Here is a 21,869-nt window from a genome sequence, read left to right on the forward strand (position 1 = left end):
GTCTCAAGGAAGATTTACAAATAGAAATGTTAAATCTTTAAAGTTTTACAAGAAACAAGAGATAAAACAGACCGCCATAAAATTAATAAAAATAAAATGACTATCCGTTTGGGTATTTTTACATATTATTTTTCACAAGAAATCCACTAGTGCAAATAAACACCTATGTTCTGTGCTCTTAATTCTATTTTTAAATTTATGAATTAGAAAGTGGATAGCCATTTTGCAAAATAAAAAAACTTATTTTAACCATATCAAAAATACTTTTTAAGGTTCACGAAAACATTGGGTTCGAAGATAAACCTAGAATCTAAGATTAAAAGTACAGTTGCTGGCAATTAATTTAGGACAATATGAATTTAAGACTTTCAATGTTAGTTAAAACACATGTTTTAAGTCTTCGTACCAAAGAAATTGCCCGCGATTGTAGCCAAATTACAACTAGATACAGATAGATTGCTTTGGTCAAGTCGTTTTAATAGATAGGTACATAGATAAAACTTATATTTGTGCTACAACATTGAGACATGGAAATTTTAAAGTGTTTGCACGATTTTTTTCTTACTTCAGCGCGCCTTCCAAACCAAAATACTTACATATTACTATTAAAAATTTTGATAACACGTCGTACAATTTCAATTAAATAAGTAGTTTTAAATTTAGTCTAATTTACCTTAAAATGGGATAAATCTTCTCCGCGATTTGAAACTATCAAGTTTTTTATCATATTATATATTTTTTTTTAAATTAAGTTAATTCGCTGTATTTCCCAAGCAGGCGTATGTGGATTTCTGCTAAGAAAAACAAGAGCGAGTATCATTTTTAAACGAAAAATCAATAACTTCTTTAACGTATATAAATAAAACGTTTATATCCGTTAAAAAATATCAATAACTTCAAATCCAGTGCGTTTTTGACATACAGGAATCACAAATACAATACACTTAGCACTGTCTAAACTCTGGATTGGGTGAGATTCAAAGACAACACTAAGCGCTAAGTCTGACGTACAAGTACGTCAAAAATATATTGAATTTTGACAGACGGGAGAAAGTTCGCGCTTAGTCTTCTGTCTGAACGTCACCTATACAGACAATACTTATGAATTTTGAAGTTTGATTGATTAAGGCTACAAGGTATGTCAAATTGCACAGGCTTCCTTAGATGTTATTTAGCCTTTGAGCATAAGCTATTAAAAGAACAGTCATTATTATTCTATTTAACAATACATTTAAACATTAACATTACAAATAGAGTCAATATATTAATTAATCCTATTTAATGTAATTAATAAGCGTAATAGATCAAACATTAAGTTCTTTTGGGCAATTTCTTATGTATAGGGCAGTATTTGCTGTAAACAAACTTAATAAATAATCAGTAAAAAACCTAAGTGAGGGACCAAATCATTCTGTGATTGCATTTATTGCAGTCGAAAAAAATCGTCGACTTGATTATGGGTGTTCTAAAAAAATACCTGTGCGTGTATTGGAATAAGTGCTGGTAAAAAGATTATGTTCACCTTAATTTTTTGTTTATCTATAATTTATGATTTGATAATGTTATGGCGATATAAGTGATATTGGTCACCTCTTTATATAAATAACTAAGTAATGTTAAAAGTTATTATAGAATCTTTGTTCTAGTGCATATTTTTTCAGGGAAAGATGAGATTTCTTGCAAGTGTTCAAGCTAGCAAGCTTACTAAAAAACTTAAATGGCGATGTCGCATAAGAGCCACGGATAATTAAATAACTAGAAGTTTGGTTTGGTCATCGATCTGGTTACATTACGTCATAAGAGCTCCGTTTCGTGTCAATCGTTAAAATTATTATAAAATATGAGGTATGATTGCTGGCTGTAAATAACAGCTGACATGTTTTTAATACAATGCTTTCACACTTCATACAATTTTTCACAGTTTTGTGGTATAAAATAATAATTTTAACATAAATTGAGCAATTTAGGTACGTGGAGTAGGTTCAATTTGCAATGACTAGAGGAGATGTAGAAGAAATATTATATTAACACAATCGCAGTTTTTTTTTTAATGGCTCTGGCACGGTTTGTGCATTAGCCAGCGTCAAGTATGAGATTTTTATAATTCGTGCTTTTTGCCTTAGAAATTCGACCATGTCCTCCATGTACGGTTTAGGCACTCGCCCGGTACCGCACAACCCTCCCAAAGGCCGAGAACTAATTTAAATTAAAACTTGCCCTCGAACCGGGAATCGAACCCGGTACCCCTCACCTAGCTGCACAATCGCAGTTAATTGCACCGCATTGTGCCAATTCAAAATTGCGCCATACTTGACATCTGACAGATGACTCAACCTTAACCAGACACACACTTAGCCACCACAGCGTGCTTTACCTCACAAATGGTGTAAAATACAAAAGTTGAAATTTTTAAAATATTTCTTCTTTGTACCGCCAGATTACATTACATTTATGTCGTTATTCTATCGTCGATAAGAGAATATGGAATTCATAGACAAGTTATTAATATTTGAAAGCAAAGACAATCTGGGCTTCTTATACAATATAAAAGCCTTGAAGCAAAAACGCCCATTGCAGACCGAGCTACGTTCGCTGAGCCTGAGCTGAGCTGTAAAGGCCCTTAAGGCCACCGGCGAGACTCCGTTCAAAAGATAGGAAAACGCCTTTTGCGATACTTAAAAATTGTCACAAAGAAGTGTGGTGTTACATAAACCTTAAGCTAAGTAAACAGTTCGAGCTGTAATTAACTTATAAAATCTAAAATTTGATAATTTTTTCCCATTTAATTTGTAACATTTATGTTGTCATTTTAGAAAAGCTTGTAACATATAATGTAGATATAATAATATTATGAAATGTAATATTAAATAATTTCATTGCTTTTTTAATGTTTGGTAGTATGTTTTAAAACTGTTTAAATCTAATTAAGTCAACGTTGAAAAACAAATGAAGGAGACATTTTTTTCTTAATTACCATTAATCTTATCGACGATATTATTGCTAATTAAAATGGAGATCATGCGTCTTTGACTTCGAATGTCTTCCCGTCGTACTCAACATGGCCGTAGCTATCTTCGTCATATTCCATTTCCCGGCCATTTTTAACACACTCTACCGTCGGACCGTATAATTTAACGCAAACAATTTCTTTATGATTTTCTAAAGCTAAAGCGAGAACGGATCCGCCTAAGAGGATCTCGCATGAGGTAATGCGTTCGGGTGGAGTGTATACTGCTATTAGCTTTCCTGAAAATGGGAAAATATTATCTTGCTGCGAGAGGAAGGAGTTTGAAAAACGAGTTGCTTGATTTGCTTGCGAATTAGAAAGACAGATCATGTTATTTTTTATAGTTGAACGTTAACTGATACTGCTGCCCATGGCCACTCGTTGCCAGAGGGCTCGCGAGTGCGTTGCCGAACTTTTAAGAATTAGTTCGTGTGAACTAAAGTAGCTGTTGACCATTCACAACTGAACGAAACATGCCAATTCCATTCGCACCTCTTATCTGAAGCGCTTTGATAGCAACATAATTTCACATATTATGTAATAATAAATAAAATAAAGCAGTGGCGCTACAACCTCTTTTAGTTCTGGACCTCAGATGTCTGAATCTGTTTCATGATCATTTTTAAATCTAATAGACAAATAGGTGATCAACCCCCTGTGCATGACACACGCCGTCGACTTTCTGGGTCTAAGACATTTCGGTTCCCTGACTATGTTTTCCTTCACCGTTCGAGCAAATGTTAAATGCGCACAAAGAAAGAAAGTCCATTGGTGCACAGCCGGGGATCGAACCTTCGACCTCAGGGATGAGGGTCGCACAGTGAAGCCAATGGGCCAACACTGCTCACATATGTAATATCTTGTTATATAATACAATACACTTGCTGTACGCTTGCAGTTCTCTCCATGGAATCCATGCTGTAAAGGTCGGCAACGCACCCGCTAAAATGGGTGACCATGAGCTGAGATGACTGCCCTTTATGGGCGTTCCATAGGCTTGCTTGCCCTTATACAATAAAAGAAAAAAAAAATGTTTACCTGAATGCAAATCCCATAGTCGTACCGACAAGTCTGTTGCAGAGAGATCGGCTGATAGAAGCAAACCACCTGATTTTGCCAATCGCAGTTGTGTTGCGGCACATACGTGTCCACTTAGAGAGAGACGACAGTTGCCTAGAATATTCAATAGGTCAAAGTAAAGAGAAAATTTGAAGGTACTTGCATAAATGAATTAAATTTTCGTCTAAAACATAACAACTACACAAGTTGTTATTTTTTAGGGGGGTCTTTGATTTTCTTATTTGGTGATTACGCCAACAGTAATTATTTTTTACACATATTACCCACACATTGTCTATGGTCGAAAAGGAGGATTCCTTCAAAAAATTAATACGTTTATGTACTACATATTATTTTTGAGAGCTATGCTTAGTTTTGATGACAAGAGGAAAGGGGGGGGGGGATTAAATGTTTAATTTGCTGTTTATTATTTTAATACGTCCCCTACCTGTCACCAAATCCCATACAAGTATTCTCGTGTCCGCGAGCGCTGATACCACACAGCCGTCTACTGAACTGATAGCCAATGCTACAGTATCACAACCCGGTTTCCACTTCTTGAACAATGTCCCGGATTGAAGGTCATACACCACTATGAAGTTGGGACTCGGTTCGTCCAACTCCCGAGATACCACGCACACGTAGGAACCTACAAATCAGTGTTGTCCAACAGTTAGTTTCGACTATTTTATAGCTGTTATACGGGTTGCAGACCAAGAGCTAAGCTAAGTTAGTTTAGCTTAGCTCGCATAGCTGACGCAGTTTTACATACTTGTGTGCAGACCGCAAACTATGCGAACTAAGCTATGTGAGCTAACTAAAATATGCGAAGCTAAGTTAGTTGTGTATGCCGATGCGCAGCTACACGAGCTAAGCTAAGCCCCTCCCGCTACCCCGCACACCATTTGCACATCCTTCGCCACACTGACTGAGCTTTGGCTTAGCTGTTGGTGTGCACGCTATTTATTACTAGCTTAGCTTAGCCTAGCTTGCTTGGCATAGCTTAGTTTAGCCTTGGCATAGCTTAGTTTTCGATCTGCAACCGGCTTTAGGCGCTTTTAAGACGGGAACAAAATGCGTCTTAAGTAAACAGTTTGGTTAATTTCTCTGCAATGTAATATAGTGAGAAATCGTATTAAGCGGGATTTCGATGCTTTAAGCCGGTTTCCTAAACACCATGCCCCATTTTAGGCTTTTTTAAAACTCTTATGCCCTAACATTGTTCTCTTAAGAAACTTAAATGATAGATATAGGAAGAAATTAAAATTTTCACTCTATCTCACTCTCTTTCTCGATCTTTCTCACTTGCTTGCTCCCTTTTCTCGTTCCATGGCTATTTGATTAAAGCTACGTTCGCCCTTTCTCACTCTCTCTCAATCGGTCTCAATCGCTGTATCCCTTTTCTTCAACAAAAACGCTGCACATCTTCGTGACGCTAATATTATTATTATGGCGTTTGATCCGCAAAAATTATCCCCTAATGCGCCTAAAGAAGTTTCACTTCAAATATATGTAAAGCTCAAAGTTGAATAATATCATGAAAGTAGAAAAACACAGAATATCCTGGCATTAAGGAGCAAAAAGGACACAAAGAAAACAGGAAGCACCTACCTTCATAGGTAATAGCAGCTTTGGAAGTGACGAAATCATGGTGAGGTATTCTTAAATCGTACAGAAGTTTACGAGAAGTCAACGACCATACTAATAGAGGAAATGGTTTTTGGGTTTCATCACCACATACAAGTATCCTGGAAAATATATAATAATGATTAGTGAAAAGTTAAAAAAGCCTCTAATAACGAAATTCATATTTATAATCTACGCCGGTTTATTTTTTGTTAAATTTATCTTAGATAATACTAACTAGTAATTCCTTGCTTTTTCTTAAATATTAGTTACTTCAAAATCCTAAACAATGTTTTTTAAAATATTTATTTTGTATATTTAAATTATATACAACAAAAGACAATCTTACTAAACATATAGCAATACATAATATATACAAAAAGGATGAAATATTTACGAAAGAAAGAAATTCGGGTATGTTTGTGTGAGTGTGAGGGTATGTACGTAAGGTGTACTCATGATGCAGGTGATTTAACCCTATGGATATTCTTAATACTCCTTAAGCATATTTTGCGATAGCTTACAGGTTTAAGCGTTACAATTATACTTAACTATATAATTAAGGTAAGTATACGGACAATACCCCGTTGTATTCGCGCTCTCCCTACTTCCAGGTTACCTGCGTGCACGCACACATACGCGCGGAATGTACAAGACCAGATCAGAGATTTTTTATTGCGTGCGAGTGTCGATTAAAGAATGTCGATGTAAAGTGTCGATAAATTTTTAATAAAAATAAATTGGAAATGTAATTATGAATTATTAATAAATATTATGTGAAATTAATAAATAATATGTATATGCTACATCGCTACGTATGACTTATCTGCCATTTACGAATTAATTAATATTGTTAATGTTTCGACGGCTTATTGGTCTACTAGTGGTTAGTACCCCTGACTGAAAATCCATGGGTCCCGGGTTCGATCCGCGGCTGAGACAAACATCGATGTGATGAGCATTTGGTGTTGTGCTTAGGTCTTGGGTGTTTACATATGTATTTATATGTCTATCTATCTATAATATGTATGAATATCCGTTGCCTAGTACCCATAACACAAGCTTCACCAGCTTAGCATGGGACTAGGTCAATTGGTGTGAATTGTCTAATATTAAAAAAAAAAGTGCAGAAATCAAGTGCATCCATTTAAATTACAAACCTGCCATCGCCGGACACCAGCAGCGAATTCAAAAATCTGTCTTCGCCAGCTTTGAATGTAGTTACACAGTCACCTGTAACGATCATTCAAAGTAGATATAACATTTCGTTGTACATAAAGGAAAGATTTCTGATGAGAGATTCAGAAGTTTAATGTTTAAAGTATAGGTCGGTTATCGAAAGCTGGCGCGTTCACAGTACTCACACTAATGCAATTTCACTATACAGTATGTTTAAAAAAATGACTTTTTTGCCAAGCTATTTATTTTAGTCTACTTTGGTTTTAGTAAGGTTGGGTGGGTTGTAAATAAATAAAAATGTATCAAATAGATATAAATATTGTGTGCATATGAGGGTGGATCCAAAAGTTCTAAGCCCGACCAAGAACGTATAAGAGTAGTTTGCGTAAGTATTTTTTTCATTTTTCGACATAAGCTCCATCTAGCTCAACACACTTCACTTTTACTTCACTAACTATTCTTTCAATACTCCTCTTAGAAACCCCAGTCGCATCTGATGTCAATATTAAATATAACATTTTTTCATTAAACTGTTTTTATTAAGATGCTTAAAATAATTAAAAACATTGTGCACCATTTCACGAGATTGCCCTGGTAATGTTTGAAAAAAGATCAACATAAACAGTAGCAAAAGAAAAACAATAACTGTCTCTTTTAAGCTTGACCGAGCGCGAGAGAGACGGACAGTATTTTCATGATGTATTTGTGATTGTATTTCAGTTTACCATCCCGTCTCGCGCTTATTCACAGACACACAGCACAAAGTGTAAATGTGTTGAAGCCGCCAGCTTTAGATAACATACCAATAGTAAAGTTTAATACCAGGTCTGTATGAGAACGTAAAGGGGCGTTCCCACGAAGCGTTAATCACGACAGTCAACCACGCTTCCGTGAAATACACTTCTGTGTGAACGCATAGGCGTTAAATTTGCTTTCGTGAGGAACGGCGCACGACTCAAGCGTGGATAGATCAAAAGTGTTTGATTTTCAGTCGTGATATACCGTTCGTGAAGCCAAGATGTCGTCACAACAACGTGGAATTAAGTTTAACGACAGTGAAACTACGCGTTTTTTGGAGTTATATTCTATGGAAAAGGTGTTATATGATCCAAGTTTGGAGGAATACCGTCTAATAGCGAATAGTACCGGAGGAATATGGATGTTTCGATAATGACTAAGTCGAAACACGAAGAGTGAACGGCACGAAATCCCCCAACCATGTGAACGTTTCATCAATTCACACTTTCGTGAGTGTCACGAACCAAAGTCGACTAGCGTAGTTGACTGTCGTGATTAACGCTTCGTGGGAACGCCCCATAAGGATGACTAGGATGTTGTTTCATATGTAAAACGAAAGTGAAGTGAAAGAAGTGAATTATAGTGTATCAAGTAATTAATGGAGTGTTTAATTTCCTTTCTTGATCTAGTCTTTAGAATCACTCACCAGTCTCGATGTTCATGAGATTGACGTACATCCTATTCCTCGATAACGCAACCAAATGTTTGGAGTCGTGAAGACCATAGTACGGCATTTTTTGATTCATAACTCCTTTTAAAGCTACTACGAATTTACCCTGGAAATATCAAGACTTTTATATCAATAGATTCTTGTATCTATTTTATGTTATTAAAAATAAATATTGTGTTTTTATATTATCAATATCAAATTAAACATTATAAGGTGCCTTTATAGGGAGAGTATTTAGACCATAAGTTTTGACAATTATAAATAACTTAACTTATGATAATTAATATGGACATTTACATGTCTATTGTGCGCTTTTTTATAATTAATCAATCTGAATGTACAGCTTTCTTTTAAACGATTTAAAAGTTTCTTAGAAGTTATATGTCATTAAAGGTCGGCAACGCACTTGCGAGCCCTCCGGCTGAGTGTCCATAGGCTGCGGTATCACTTAACATCAGGTGAGCCACCTGCCCGTTTGCCCCTTGTTCTATAAAAAATGTGCGCAATTAACTCTTGCTTGCTTGCTTGTACGGTGAAGATCGTGAAGAACCTTATTATATATGTTGTAGCACCCCTGAATTATTATATATTGTATTTAAAATGTAACAGAGACTCTTAGACCTAAAGTCGTGCGTTAGAACGCTTTAGGGTTAAAACTGCTGTGTACGATTTATATGCATTGACATAGTTTAAGGAAAACGTCATATTATACGCTAAAAGTTTAATACCTGAACCTATTTGCTCATAAAGAAATATTATAAATGAAAGAGATATTGAAATTTGAGGGTTAAAACTCTTGAAAGTTTATAATATCATTGATTTAGGGATTTTTTTTTAATTTGTGGATAAAATATACCTGATCTAAATCGTAGACCCTTAGCTCTCGTCTGCACAACACGACGCATCGATACTCGTCTATCGGCACGAGATTTATCGGGTGAGTTACGCCAACTATTTTCCGAACTAATTTGCACCTGAAAATTATTCAGTACATACATATAATTGAAAAGTAAGTAAATAAATATTCACAAAACTAGCGAACCCCTTCCTAGCGAACTAGCGAATTCCATTCGGTTTGTATGGATTTTTTACTCGAGGTCAAAAAGATTTACGCGATTTTCACCAAAACGTAGATCATAAAATTATCTAAAAAGTTGTATTAATACATTTTCTCCTACGAGCCTCCGTTTCTGAGAAATAACGATTCAAAAGTTGTTATAATTATAATACTCTGAATTAAAAAAAACAAACAAGTTTACATCGTTAAACTTAATTTTTTCAGAATTTTTGTGTCATTAAAAATCTAACAAAATCTAATCGGTTTTCTACATAAAACTTCAAGGTTACATGTAAGATGAATTTTCTCGAGTTTAGAGAATTGAGAATGTCCTTTATCATACTTATTACATGTATAAAACTGGCCGTAAATGCGGATAAATAGTAAGTAACTACCAAGATAAGGATAAAATAAATTACATTTTAAAAGTTCATATATTTTAGGTATTTCTGAACATACCTCGCAACATCCCACACACAAATCTCTTCCCTCTCAGTAGAAACGGTGGCAATAAACTTGCCCCTCGTATCAAATCTAACGATCAAATCGAACGGCTTCGTATCAAAGCCCTCCATCGAAGCTTGCTTCTCCCGGCTCTCCAGAACTTTCCAGAAATCCTCATTAATCGGGTAAAACGTCGGAACTGGAGGATCAAAAACATCCCTCATCCACTCCTGAACGATATCGGTTTGAATCTCCAAGCCTTCGCGTTGTCTCCTCTCTATGGTCGTTCTTAGGAGACCGTAGAATTGTCTATGATCGTAGTCCAAAGCGTACGAGTGCGTCTCAAAGACTTCTTTGAGAATGTCTAGGTGTTCTGGAAGCGGGTCGACGTGCACGAGGCCAATGTCTTCGAGGAAATGGCCGCAGTCGGTGGCGGCTAGTTTCGCGTGAACCCAGTCCAGTTTGGAGAAGTAAGGCTTGTTCGCGAAGGTTTCGGGGTCTTCCCGTAATAAATGATAGTGTTGGAATGGGAGTTCGTCGAGTTTTCTTGTGTTGTATCTGAAAGGAATAGATCGTTTTCTGTGAACTGATTTTCTTACATTCGTAAAATCAGTCCAAGTTGCTTCAACAAAATACAATCTTTCTCATTTCATTGTAGCTTTAATACAAATTGACAGAAAGAGACAAAACAGTTTTAGTCTACTAAAAATAGTGCATTATAAACTATCTTACAGGATTTTGGAGTGCAGACTACCATAACCTTTTTTTTTTATTTATGCTACTTTTCCCCTTATGTATAAAAAAATAACTATTTCAAAATTTTCGTCCTTATCTGACAAATTGTATTTTCGCTTTAAAGAAAAGAGACAGATTTCTTTATACATTGCTGTATTGATTGATTGATTTCTTTATACATACATATTAAATTGTTTTTATTATGTATTATGTATTAAAATAAAATTTTCATAATTATTAGCACAGAAATCAGCACATTAATTTTTATTTCAAAAGTTACTAACGTTAGAAGAAACTTACTGTTCTTCCGAGAATTTATTTTCCTGAGAGATGAGTCGACCAGCCATTTTTGGATCGTCATCATTATGCCAAGCACCCTGAAAGATTAAAAAGAAATTATCCATTTTGGACTATGTGCTTGAACGCTACTAGTAGACTTACACGCTGTGTTGCAATACTAGAAATTAACTTTTAAATTTGATTTTAGTCTATTTTTAATTTTTCTTTGGATAAATATATTTTAAGTATTTCATTATTGTATTCTTAAAGGTTTATTAAAAAACACATAAATAAATTTGCTAATTTTTACATTATAACTTATTAGTTACAAATACTTTTAAATTTATTTTCACAGTTACTTAATATGGTACTGTCTTTTTTTATATTTTTTTTTAAAAGACAATTCACACCAATTGACCTAGTCCCATGCTAAGCTGGTGAAGCTTGTGTTATGGGTACTAGGCAACGGATAAACATACATATTATAGATAGATATACATATAAATACATATTTAAACACCCAAGACCTAAGAACAACACCAAATGCTCATCACATCGATGTTCGTCTCAGCCGGGGATCGAACCCGGGACCCATGGATTCGCAGTCAGGGGTACTAACCACTAGACCAATGAGTCGTCTAAAACACAATTTGTGTTGAACATATTTTTTTTTTTAATTAAACTGACTTATTATCTCTAAAAGACTTGCACTCCACTACACACCTCAAAGTATTCCACAAGAATGAGTCTCGCAGTGTTGCAGTCAGTCAAATATCGATCCGTGGCTGCGGCAGCTAAAGCGGCGTCTCTCCAACGAGCGGCCCCACGTCCGTCCCAACGGAGCCAAGGGGCCAACAGGGCTGTCAGTTGGGGCCAAAGAAGGGCAGCCGGGGCCCAGGGTACTAAAATTGACCGTATTCATTCAAAATTATATACGTCAAAATGTTTCGAATCATTTCGGTTCGGTTTTTTTTGACGTGTACGTGTTTACGAGTACTGGCTCGAACTTCATGCACGTCTGATCACCTTCTTGACTATTAAGGAAAAATAGTCACGAAACAGATACCTGGAGCCAAGAGAGTTATTTTTTTAAAGAGGCTCACTAACGAAACACAGAAAACACACGACACACAAAAAACACAATACATGCACAACACATACAAATAAATGACAATAAACTAGATTAAGAAATTACAAATATTAAATCAAATAGACAATTTAAAAATTTAATATATTTCTTCTTAGCAATTGTTGTTGGTGACGGATCATCTGCAGCACCAGGCGTAAGCCTGAAATGGAGACTGTCATAAAATGGATCAGCCTCGCATGTCCCCCAAAGCGTCGTTTAAAATAAAAATAAATAAATCAATGGCGCTACAACCTGTTTAGGTCTGGACCTCAGATTTCTGAATCTGTTTCAAGATCGTTTTTAAATCTAATAGGCAAGTAGGTGATCAGCTTTCTGTGCCTGACGCACGTCGTTGACTTTTTGGGTCCAAGGCAAGCAGGTTTCCTCACGATGTTTTCCTTCACCGTTAGCAAATGTTAAATGCGCACATAGAAAGAAAGTTCATTGGTGCACAGCCGGGGATCGAACCTACGACCTCATAGATGAGAGTCGCACGCTGAACTAGCACACAGTCTGGAAGCACGTAACAAGACAAATTACTTACAATAAGTTTCTTCGCTCCTAAAAAGTTCGTCATGAGCCAGCATATCCAAGATTTCGGTATCATCCAGACCTCTTCTAGACGCCGTAAGAAGGGACAGACACGCCTTGACCCGTTCAGCTCCGAGTGCGGCTTCAGTGGTTATCAGGATTTGTTCCAATTGAGATTCCAGTTCCTCACAAATCACTAATTCTGGAGCTGTTTCCGGTTCACTTTGTTCGGTGAAGGTCTCCGCTGATAGGGATATTTGCCAGGCTAGAATCTGGAATGGGTTGAAAAAATTCTATATAAAACTGTTTATCTAGGATGCGTTTGTCAGAGGTAAGAATTAAAAACTAACACTGATCAGATAAAGCCAGAATTATAAAAACTGTAATAGAATTTTTAAATTGTATAAATTTATAATTTATATTGATTTTAAGAATTTAAAAATAATTAGTAGTGACAGTTTTAATACGATAAAAAAATCTTCTGTATCATTAAATTCTAAGTAGATTAATTGTTAAAAATTTATCCTAACTTTACTACGCCCCCAACAAAAGTTGAGAGAATCAATTTAAAATATGCAGACGGAAAATAATAAAGGGTTCAAATGGAAGACTTTTCTCCAACTTTTGTTCCCTTTGGAGTAGAGGCTCTTGGGCCGTGGGGTTCAAGTGCACAGGCGCTAATTACGTATTTGCGTAAATTTTCTTAGTTAATTCAAAAAGTTTAAGAAATGACCTTGGAATATAAAGGAAGAGTACACTTCTGAACAGCTTTAACAACAGCTTCAGGAGGAGAAGCAGCTCCCGTTTTACTATAGGTGGCAGCACACGCTATGAGCACAGCTTTCGCCTCTTCGGCACCCACGGGTGGTGCCCTTACCACCTTCGGGCCATCTTCAGATGAAAGGACCGCCATTATTGCTGAACTTGACGGTTCGTCTTTCTCTGGAAAATAAATTTAATGCAAGGATTTTAATAATTGGAAATTTTTACTTATCTACTATTTTATATCTTTTTAAATACAAAAAGTGTCTAATTTAAAAATTATATGTAATTTCTATTTATACAAAAAAGTTTAGACCTGTCAAACTTTTTTCTGTATGATGTCTTGCTTGACAGTTCTAAGAAGAGATTTGAGATATATCAAAACCATAATAAAAAATATTGGTCCTACGAGCCGGAATAAATCTTCAAATGCCAAAAATACAGTTAGACAATAAAATTTTACACCACATACCCTCAGTAACTGTCACAATCATCTTGACATTTTCAGGTAGCCTTGAAGGCAGCCATCGGGCTCCTCTCAAAGCGTCAGCTCCTCCCACGCAGACGAGCACTGGCCGACAACGCCCAACTGCTGATAGAAGTCTCGCTAATGTGGAAGACAGTGACGTTGCCTCCTGGAGTAAAAATTAGCTTTGTTTCCTTTGTGGCATGGGACAGACATTTTCTTCACTCTTTGAGTTTGAACGAAATATATTATATGTAGATATGGTAAGCATTATATTCATATTATATATAATACTAGTGGACCCAACAGACGTTGTCCTGCATGATATTTCAAGCGATATTAAACAAAACATGAAAGTACCGACTGCAGCGCCATCTGTCGGGTTGATTTGTGAATCTAAACCATTCCCAGATCCCCTTGAACACACACAAAAAATTTCATCAAAATCGGTCCAGTCGTTTGAGAGAAGTTCAGTGACATACACACTCACAGAAGAATTATATATATAAAGATGTTTCTTGTGTGGACACGTTAGCCCCGTCTCACTTTCTTTGGACAAATAAAAAAGCTACGGGCAGCCGCAGAACAGGCGGAAAATAATAAACGACTCAAATATATGAGTCTTTCCTCCAATTTTGTTCCCTTTGGAGTAGAGACTCTTGGGCCATGGGTTTCAAGTGCACAAGCGATAATTAAAGATTTAAGTTAGTGCTAGTACTGGTGACGCCAGAGCTGGTGCTTTTCTCCAATACAGCGAAATTCTGCCAGCGTTAAAGGTACACTGCTACAGGGACCAAACATCTTAAATTTGTTTTAATTTTCTTTTAATTATTTTTATTATTACTATGTAATTTGATTGTTATAAACTAATAAACTTTCCAAATGTCTATATGTTATAACTTACATTTTTCCCTCGATAGACAGTACCCGTGTGTAGTACGTGTAACTGATCCACAATGGATTTTAACAATTGATGGGAACTGCTTGACTGAGATGTTAGTCCAACATATCTGGAAATATATTGAATGTTTTTACCTACCAACGGAATTATTTATCTCTCCCTCGGTGATATCTGAGTAACATTAGAGGTCAGCTATAAAGTTCCACAAATGTACGGTGTATTTTGAATTAGCTAGATATTAACCACAAGGTAAAGATATTATTTTCCATAAATGTTTTGAGTCGCAATTTCGATCACAAAACTCATGTTAGATGTTAGACATTTTAGTTAGAAAGTTATCAAAGATGAAGTTACCATCTATGCCTGAATAATTAAAAAAAAATCACAGATACTATATAATATACTGTCAAAATCGTTTACGACGACATCGTTTAGAACAACATACCGGTTATATTGACCAAAATCATAGGTCCCGGCTGAATTCTATTAGACTGCCTTTTAAAAAAAATAACAGATTTTGTTAATGTAGAAAAGTAATATATGTACGTAAAGTCTTTTACTAAAATTTTCATGTAAAATAAATAAAATATATTTTTATTTTATACATAAGTATATTAATCACACATTCAATAAGTACATATTAGGTACTTAACAACGTCATCGTGGTACGACTATCGGTTTTTACGACAAATATGAGTAGTCCCTTCTATGGCGTTATAAGAGATTTTGACTGTATATAATTTAGATACCAGGCAATAGTCTAAAATACTACTGGGCACATGGAAATACAATAATAATAATAATGCTGATGAATAATAATTCTTCATACTCAATTACAACTTTTTTACGATTGCTGTCATTTACCTCACAACAAGGGCAAGATCGTCCAGCCAAGTGTGAGCAAGCGAAGCCGCACGGGCAAGTAGCGTGGCCTTCCCACAACCGGCCCCGCCCAACACCACTAATGGGATCGAACTGTCGCTTTGGACGTACCTATAAAATATATAATAATATTCATCAATATAATAGAAACTAGAGAGAAAAAACTACAAGTATTACGAAAGCAAGAATTGTACATCGTTTTTACTAAACATATTATGTATTATAACAGCAGCGTAGTCCTAGTCGCTTCAGCGTGCGACTCTTATACCTGATCGGTCGTAGGTTCGATCCCCGGCTGTGCACCAATGGACTTTCTCTATGTGCGCATTTAATATTCGCTCCAACGGTGACGGAAAACATCGTGAGGAAACCGGCTTGCCTTAGACCCAAAAAGTCGACGGCGTGTGTACACTTATGTTAGACAAATGATCATGAAACAGATAAAGAAATCCGAGGCCCAGACCTAAAAAGGTTGTAGGGCTACTAATTTATTTGTATTCTATAATATTGTTAAAAAAAATTTAAAATAAAACTCATTCCGGCTCGGAGGACTAAAAACACTTACGTTTTTAATTCGTTGAGCGTGATTTCTCTGTTGGACGTACACTGCGTTGCTTTTTGACAGAACGACAGATGCTCAGATATTTCTTCGAACAAACTGGAATAAGGAAGAAATTTGGTTTAATTTAGTATATTGTATTAATATTTTTAAGTATTATTAAGTAAAATTCATTAATATTTTTCAACTAATATTCGTAAGATTTACATGTAGATATATTTAAAAAAAACGTGTGGCACTCGGGGACTGCCGCGCTAAAGCTATTGCATAATTTTTTCTTAGATAAATTATTTTACTCTACCACACGCAGACTTACTCGCCTATATAGTCTGTCTCACTCTAACGCGCACCGGCTGCACCGATCTCGTCAGAGAGGTGTGAATACGCAGTAGGTATGCGTTCTGTCCCGCTCTAACGCGTAAGGTTTTTTGCGTTACGGAATTTCTGGATTCGGTCTCCAAGCTCGAGACCCGCGATAGAAGCTATGCAATAGCTTAAAAACATGCGGGACATGTTGCCAGTATACTAATGAACTTATTATAACTCAACATACATATATAGGAAATTCTAGAATAAGTAACTACATAGGTACTGAGTTATCCTTCTGGCTTTATTTTAAATTCGTAAAATTTTATACATTAAATTTGTACAAGACGTGGGCCACTAATAAAGACTTAAATATTAAAATGATATCTCACCTAGCTGGTATCCCGCAATACCCAGCCGGTCCATCGCTATCCGCCATTAACCCATCCAGAAGTGCATCCAGACGTTCGCCAAGCGCCGAGCGGACACCCGCTGTGTATTCCTCGTCGGAATTTGTATGGGGACGACCGCGAACGCTCGCCCGGATAACATTGCGCTCGCTTAGGTACAGCTGGAATATTTATAAAAATACTAGCTGGCCCGGCAAACCTCGTTTTGCCATGTAGGTAGATTATTTCTAGGAAACTTTTTTTTAGTTCAATAAAAATAACTATATACTATAATAAAAGATAGGGGTTGATCGTAGAGGGGTGACAATTAAGGGTTGTACGTATTTTTGTATGCTGTATCATAAAAAAATAAAAAAGTTTTGTCAAGTGTGGGACCACCCTTAACATTTAGGTGGATGAAAAATAGATATTGTCTGATTCTCAGACTTAATGAATATGCATAAAAAAATTTATAAGAATCGGTCGAGCCGTTTCGGAGTATGGGAACGATCATTGTGACACGAGAATAATTTCATAATATATTGATTTCGGCTATCAAATAAATATTTTTATTCGCTAGCACATAGGCCTCGTACTGGTAATCGCTAATGCAATGTACAGGGTCCGATACATACCAGAATATATAAAGATAGCTTTTGGTATGTTAACATACTAGCGGCTTGTCCCGGCTTCGCACCGGTGGACATTTTTAAAAAAATTTTTGTAGAAATTGATATGTTCTTTAATATTGTGAAACATTTTTTCTATCATCAATAGTTTTCGCACCGCATGCGATGAAAGATATTTTATAGGCATTTTTTTACACATTTTGTAACATTATTGTAGTTTTAGTAGAGATCCTTATTTTTTTTCTATCAATTAAAATAGCCTATATTATTCAGTGATAATGTAGCATTCAAATGGTGAAAGAATTTTTATTTTTTTCCAATACTTTATAGCCATTTTGTTACAAATATTTCCTCTTTATAATATTAGTATATTCAAGTATTACGTAACGAATTTAGGGGAGGGGGGATCCTTTTATAAAACGTTATGAATTATGATGCGGTGATTGAATTACGCGTTATTGTTAATATTATTTTCGACTTTTTAGTACTTTACACCACATAATGGTAACTTTGAGGTATAAAGAGTCTCTAGGTGGTCACGAAAAATTACAAAATTATTGTTGTAAAAAAATCTTTTACGTTACTCGTTTACCTTCAAATCCCTCTGCAGGTTAGCCAGCCTCCTCTGCAGCTCCCGGTGATGGTCATCAGGGCCGTCGGGGGCATCAGGCGCTGCTCCCGCTCTACACACCCACACACAACGCCTTGCCGTCTCAGAGCTCATTAGCACTGTGTGTTGTACCTCCTTTAACATTGTTTAAATATTATATTATGTATATAGAAATACTAGCTGACCCGGCAAACGTTGTTTTGCCATGTATATTATTTCTAGGTAACATTTTTTAGTTCAATAAAAATAACTATCTACTATAATAAAAAATAGGGGTTAATCGTAGAGGGGTGAAAATTAGGGGTTGTATGTATTTCTGTATGCTGTATCATAATAAAATAAATATTAAAAAAAATATCCATAAAATAAAAATATTTTTTCTGGAGTGTGGTGTCCCATCACTTAGGGGTTTGAAAGATGCTGATTCCGCCGATTCTCAGACTTACTGAATATGCATAAAAAATTTCATAAGAATCGGTCGATCCATTTCGGAGGAGTATGGAAACGAACATTGTGATGCATCTCTTAATATTTTTTTGTATTATTTTAGATTAAGGTTCTATAATTTCTTTAATAAGATTTGGTTATGCACTTTTTGCCACCCATATTTTTTTTTTAGTTTTTCCCTTCCTAGGGTTGCCTGGAAGAGATCGCTTGTTAGCGATAAGACCGCCCATTGCATCTTTTATAATTTTTATGTATTATGTTTTTCTATAAATGTAACGAAATATAAATAAATAAATAAAAATAAAGAAATATTTTTTATTTATTGAAATACTTAAAAATGTATATGACATTACCTGTTCCAAGACAGTAGTAAGATAAGCGTCGCAGGCCTCTTGGGGCAGAGTCCTAACTAAAACGCTTAGGGCTCGTGCCATTTCTCGTCTCCAACGAGCTGGCGCGCCTCGGACTAAACGATAACATGGCGGTGTCGTGCTACTATCCAAGGTGTACCTGGTGTATAGAAAACGTCAATAACTTAGTAAAAAAATCTGTGGCAGGTCCTAGGTCTTGGCCTCAAATTTCTGTTTTCGCAGCGGCGGTGGCGCTCAAATCAGTCGTGAAGCAGTCATTTTACGATTTGGCATTCTGATAAGCCCTCCTTATAGCCTGTAGTTTATTGATTATCAGAATGCCAATGACTGCTTTACGACTGATTTGAGCGCGACCACCGCTGTGTGAGTTACAGAATCGCAAGGCTGGGCTGCTGTAACATTTTCATTTCATTAATAAAAAAGTTTCATTAAAAACGATTGGAGCGTTGTATATTTTATCATGCCCTGAATACCTACAATTCTATCCTAGATCGAAATAAAAGCTAGGCTGTTTACTGTCACTAATATGTCTAACTAATTATTAAATAGTCTAATTGCACTATTTTCAAAAGTTCTCTTTCGTCCCTTTTTGTCAAATGGTATTCACGCTGTGATGAAAAGAGAGAGGAACACGAAATCTTAGCAGACAATATATCGCATTAAAGAAAAAGGTTTGCTAATATCAAAGTAACTAAACACTTACCATTTATTGAGCAAACTTCTATCATTTTCGTCATCAGCTGTTTCTAAAGCCGCCTTGAAGTCAGCGCATTCTAATGTATGAGGTAGTAGTGGAGTGCCCAAGTTTGAGTTAAGGAATAATACTGGTACCACCGCACCCAGTTCTGATTGACCTATTTAACAATGCAAATTAATTAATATAAGAGTCTTTCCTGCAGTTTGTTCCATTTGTAGTAGAGACTCTTGGGCCATTGGGTTCAAATACCCAGGCGCTTATTAAAGATTTAGCGCCTGGTAGATAGTACCGGTGACCCCAGAGCTGGTACTTTCCTCGCTCAACGAATATCGCAATACAGCGAGGAAATGCTGCCAGCGTTAAAGGTACATGCCACAGGGACCAAACTTTTTAAATGTGTTTTGATTTTCTTTTTAATAATTTTTATTATTACTTTGTAGGTTAAGAAAATTGTAAATACTGTATTACTTTATTGTAAATATGAAATATAGAATTAATATACAGTTATATATTTAGGCACAGCTTACATAAAATTTATAATTTTTAATAAATAACAAAAAAAAGGTGCGTGTACTTATGTACGCGCGTAAGAAGTTATACTTCTTTGGCATTATTAGAAAAAAATGGTTTTTGATTGCATGCAAATAATTAATTACAATTAAATAATCAAAGACTGGAAAAGGAGTCATTATAGTCAATAAAGTTCAGTTTACATTTGAAAAATTAAATAAATAAATATTTATTATTATTCTCTTACATTAAGTGTAACATAAATTCTATTATTATTCGAATGTTGTTTATAAATTATGTCCAATGCCGTAGCATCTTTCGTCGTCAACTGAATTCTGTTAATTTTGTGTCACGGATCGTAAAATTTCACTCTCATCAATTTTTCTTAACGCGCCTAAAGAAGTATAACTTCAAAAATCTTGCTATGAAAAGTAAATACAATTATTATTATAATATGCATACGTTTGTGTGTATTTTTTGAGATACAACTCAAACTGAGATATTAACCTGTAAAAATCGCCATTTTATGATTGACAAAACCTAACCTACTTCCAGATGACCTAGAAAGTTGAAATTTGGTACTACAGTATATTTATACACAAAGGAATATTCAGAGTAAATTTCCTAAAAGCCAGGTCAAATAATGAGCTTCAATACTCTGAGTAATCCCATCTACATCGACAGCTTATGTAAAGAACATGATATTTTCGATAATGTCATCTATAATAAATAGCATTTTAATTCAGACACTTTTACATTTAAACACGTTTCTATTTCAATCTTCTTTTGGGTATCTGTGTGCTCTTTGGCAAAGGCCTCCTCCAAATCCCACCATTCCTCTGCCAAGTATCACCTGCTGTTTCTTAAATTTGGTCTATCCATCTTCTAAGTTGTCTCCCTCGTTTGCTGTACCTTGGGCACCAGTTTAGTACTTTTTTGCTACACTTTTCTGTTCCTCTTGCCGCGCCCATTCCACTTGTGTTTATTTATTTTTATTGTTACATCAGTTACTTTCGTTATTTTTTTAAAAGCTTTAGTCTTTATTTTGAAGATTCTTTTTTGTCAACTATAGTTATCAGTATTTAAATTAATATTAATGCACATAGGAAACATTAAACGAGCTAGGTCTGGATATCCATAGTTGCTCCCTTCACAGTTTGAAATCAATTATTTTTATAATTTATGAATCGTTGTAATATTTTCTTCTCTTCGTGTTTGTGGTTCGCCTATAAGTGCTTGTCACATTAAATCTTGTATTTTATTTTCTTATATACCAATGTATCAGTGTGTCAAGCGTAGGTAAACTTTGTATTTTTTTTAAATAAAACAGGGGGCAAACGGGCTCACCTGATGTTAAGTGATACCACCGCCCATGGACACTTAATGCCAGAGGGCTCGCGATTGCGTTGCCGGAAATAAATAAATAAACATACGTGCGAGTTCAGCTATACAAAGTACAGGGAAGCGATGATCCCGCTGTTGTTCGAGAGGTGAGCGCCAGTGCAAGTCCGCTACGTGCACGCGCCAACCGCGTTTGCGTGCGCGCACTCGTAGTCGCGCCGCTACGCCGCAGTGTAGCGCGCCTTTCTCTGCGCAACAGTCTGTAAAGATTTTTTATAATTTAAACTAAAATTTAAAATACACTGTTACAATATGTCAAGCGAAGCATGGTGGCAATAGTTGCAGTTCTTTACAATTCCCATGTAAACCAAAAAATTGGCGATTAAAAGCGTGGTGGTGAGTTTCTTGCCAGTTCTTGTCGCTCGCTCTACGCCTTTGATTAAGGAACCGGTAAATGTAAACTTTCTAGACATTTTTTTTTATAA

The 21,869-nt window shown here is 35.7% G+C and overlaps 1 protein-coding gene across 2 annotated transcripts in view; it reads right to left on the reverse strand.

The window, feature by feature from the left end:
• Positions 1-2,161: 2,161 nt before the first annotated feature.
• Positions 2,162-21,869, reverse strand: part of LOC125050410 (NACHT domain- and WD repeat-containing protein 1) — a 57,062-nt gene continuing 37,354 nt past the window's right edge. For both annotated transcript variants that reach the window (XM_047650256.1, XM_047650255.1), the window contains exons 4-24: positions 21,477-21,644; positions 19,540-19,690; positions 18,819-18,975; positions 18,001-18,153; positions 16,783-16,961; positions 16,091-16,183; positions 15,508-15,636; positions 14,647-14,752; positions 13,749-13,911; positions 13,248-13,456; positions 12,528-12,786; positions 11,578-11,756; positions 10,876-10,952; positions 9,856-10,398; positions 9,196-9,313; positions 8,316-8,445; positions 6,853-6,925; positions 5,678-5,814; positions 4,515-4,715; positions 4,046-4,180; positions 2,162-3,246 (exon numbers count right to left, since the gene is read on the reverse strand). In XM_047650256.1, the coding sequence (XP_047506212.1) occupies positions 3,017-3,246; positions 4,046-4,180; positions 4,515-4,715; positions 5,678-5,814; positions 6,853-6,925; positions 8,316-8,445; positions 9,196-9,313; positions 9,856-10,398; positions 10,876-10,952; positions 11,578-11,756; positions 12,528-12,786; positions 13,248-13,456; positions 13,749-13,911; positions 14,647-14,752; positions 15,508-15,636; positions 16,091-16,183; positions 16,783-16,961; positions 18,001-18,153; positions 18,819-18,975; positions 19,540-19,690; positions 21,477-21,644 (3,590 nt within the window). In that variant the 3' untranslated portion in view covers positions 2,162-3,016. The remainder of the gene's footprint in view (positions 3,247-4,045; positions 4,181-4,514; positions 4,716-5,677; positions 5,815-6,852; positions 6,926-8,315; positions 8,446-9,195; positions 9,314-9,855; positions 10,399-10,875; positions 10,953-11,577; positions 11,757-12,527; positions 12,787-13,247; positions 13,457-13,748; positions 13,912-14,646; positions 14,753-15,507; positions 15,637-16,090; positions 16,184-16,782; positions 16,962-18,000; positions 18,154-18,818; positions 18,976-19,539; positions 19,691-21,476; positions 21,645-21,869) is intronic.

The sequence above is a fragment of the Pieris napi genome, chromosome 6 (assembly GCF_905475465.1).
Source record: "Pieris napi chromosome 6, ilPieNapi1.2, whole genome shotgun sequence".
In the NCBI taxonomy this organism is placed as follows: Eukaryota; Metazoa; Arthropoda; class Insecta; order Lepidoptera; family Pieridae; genus Pieris; species Pieris napi.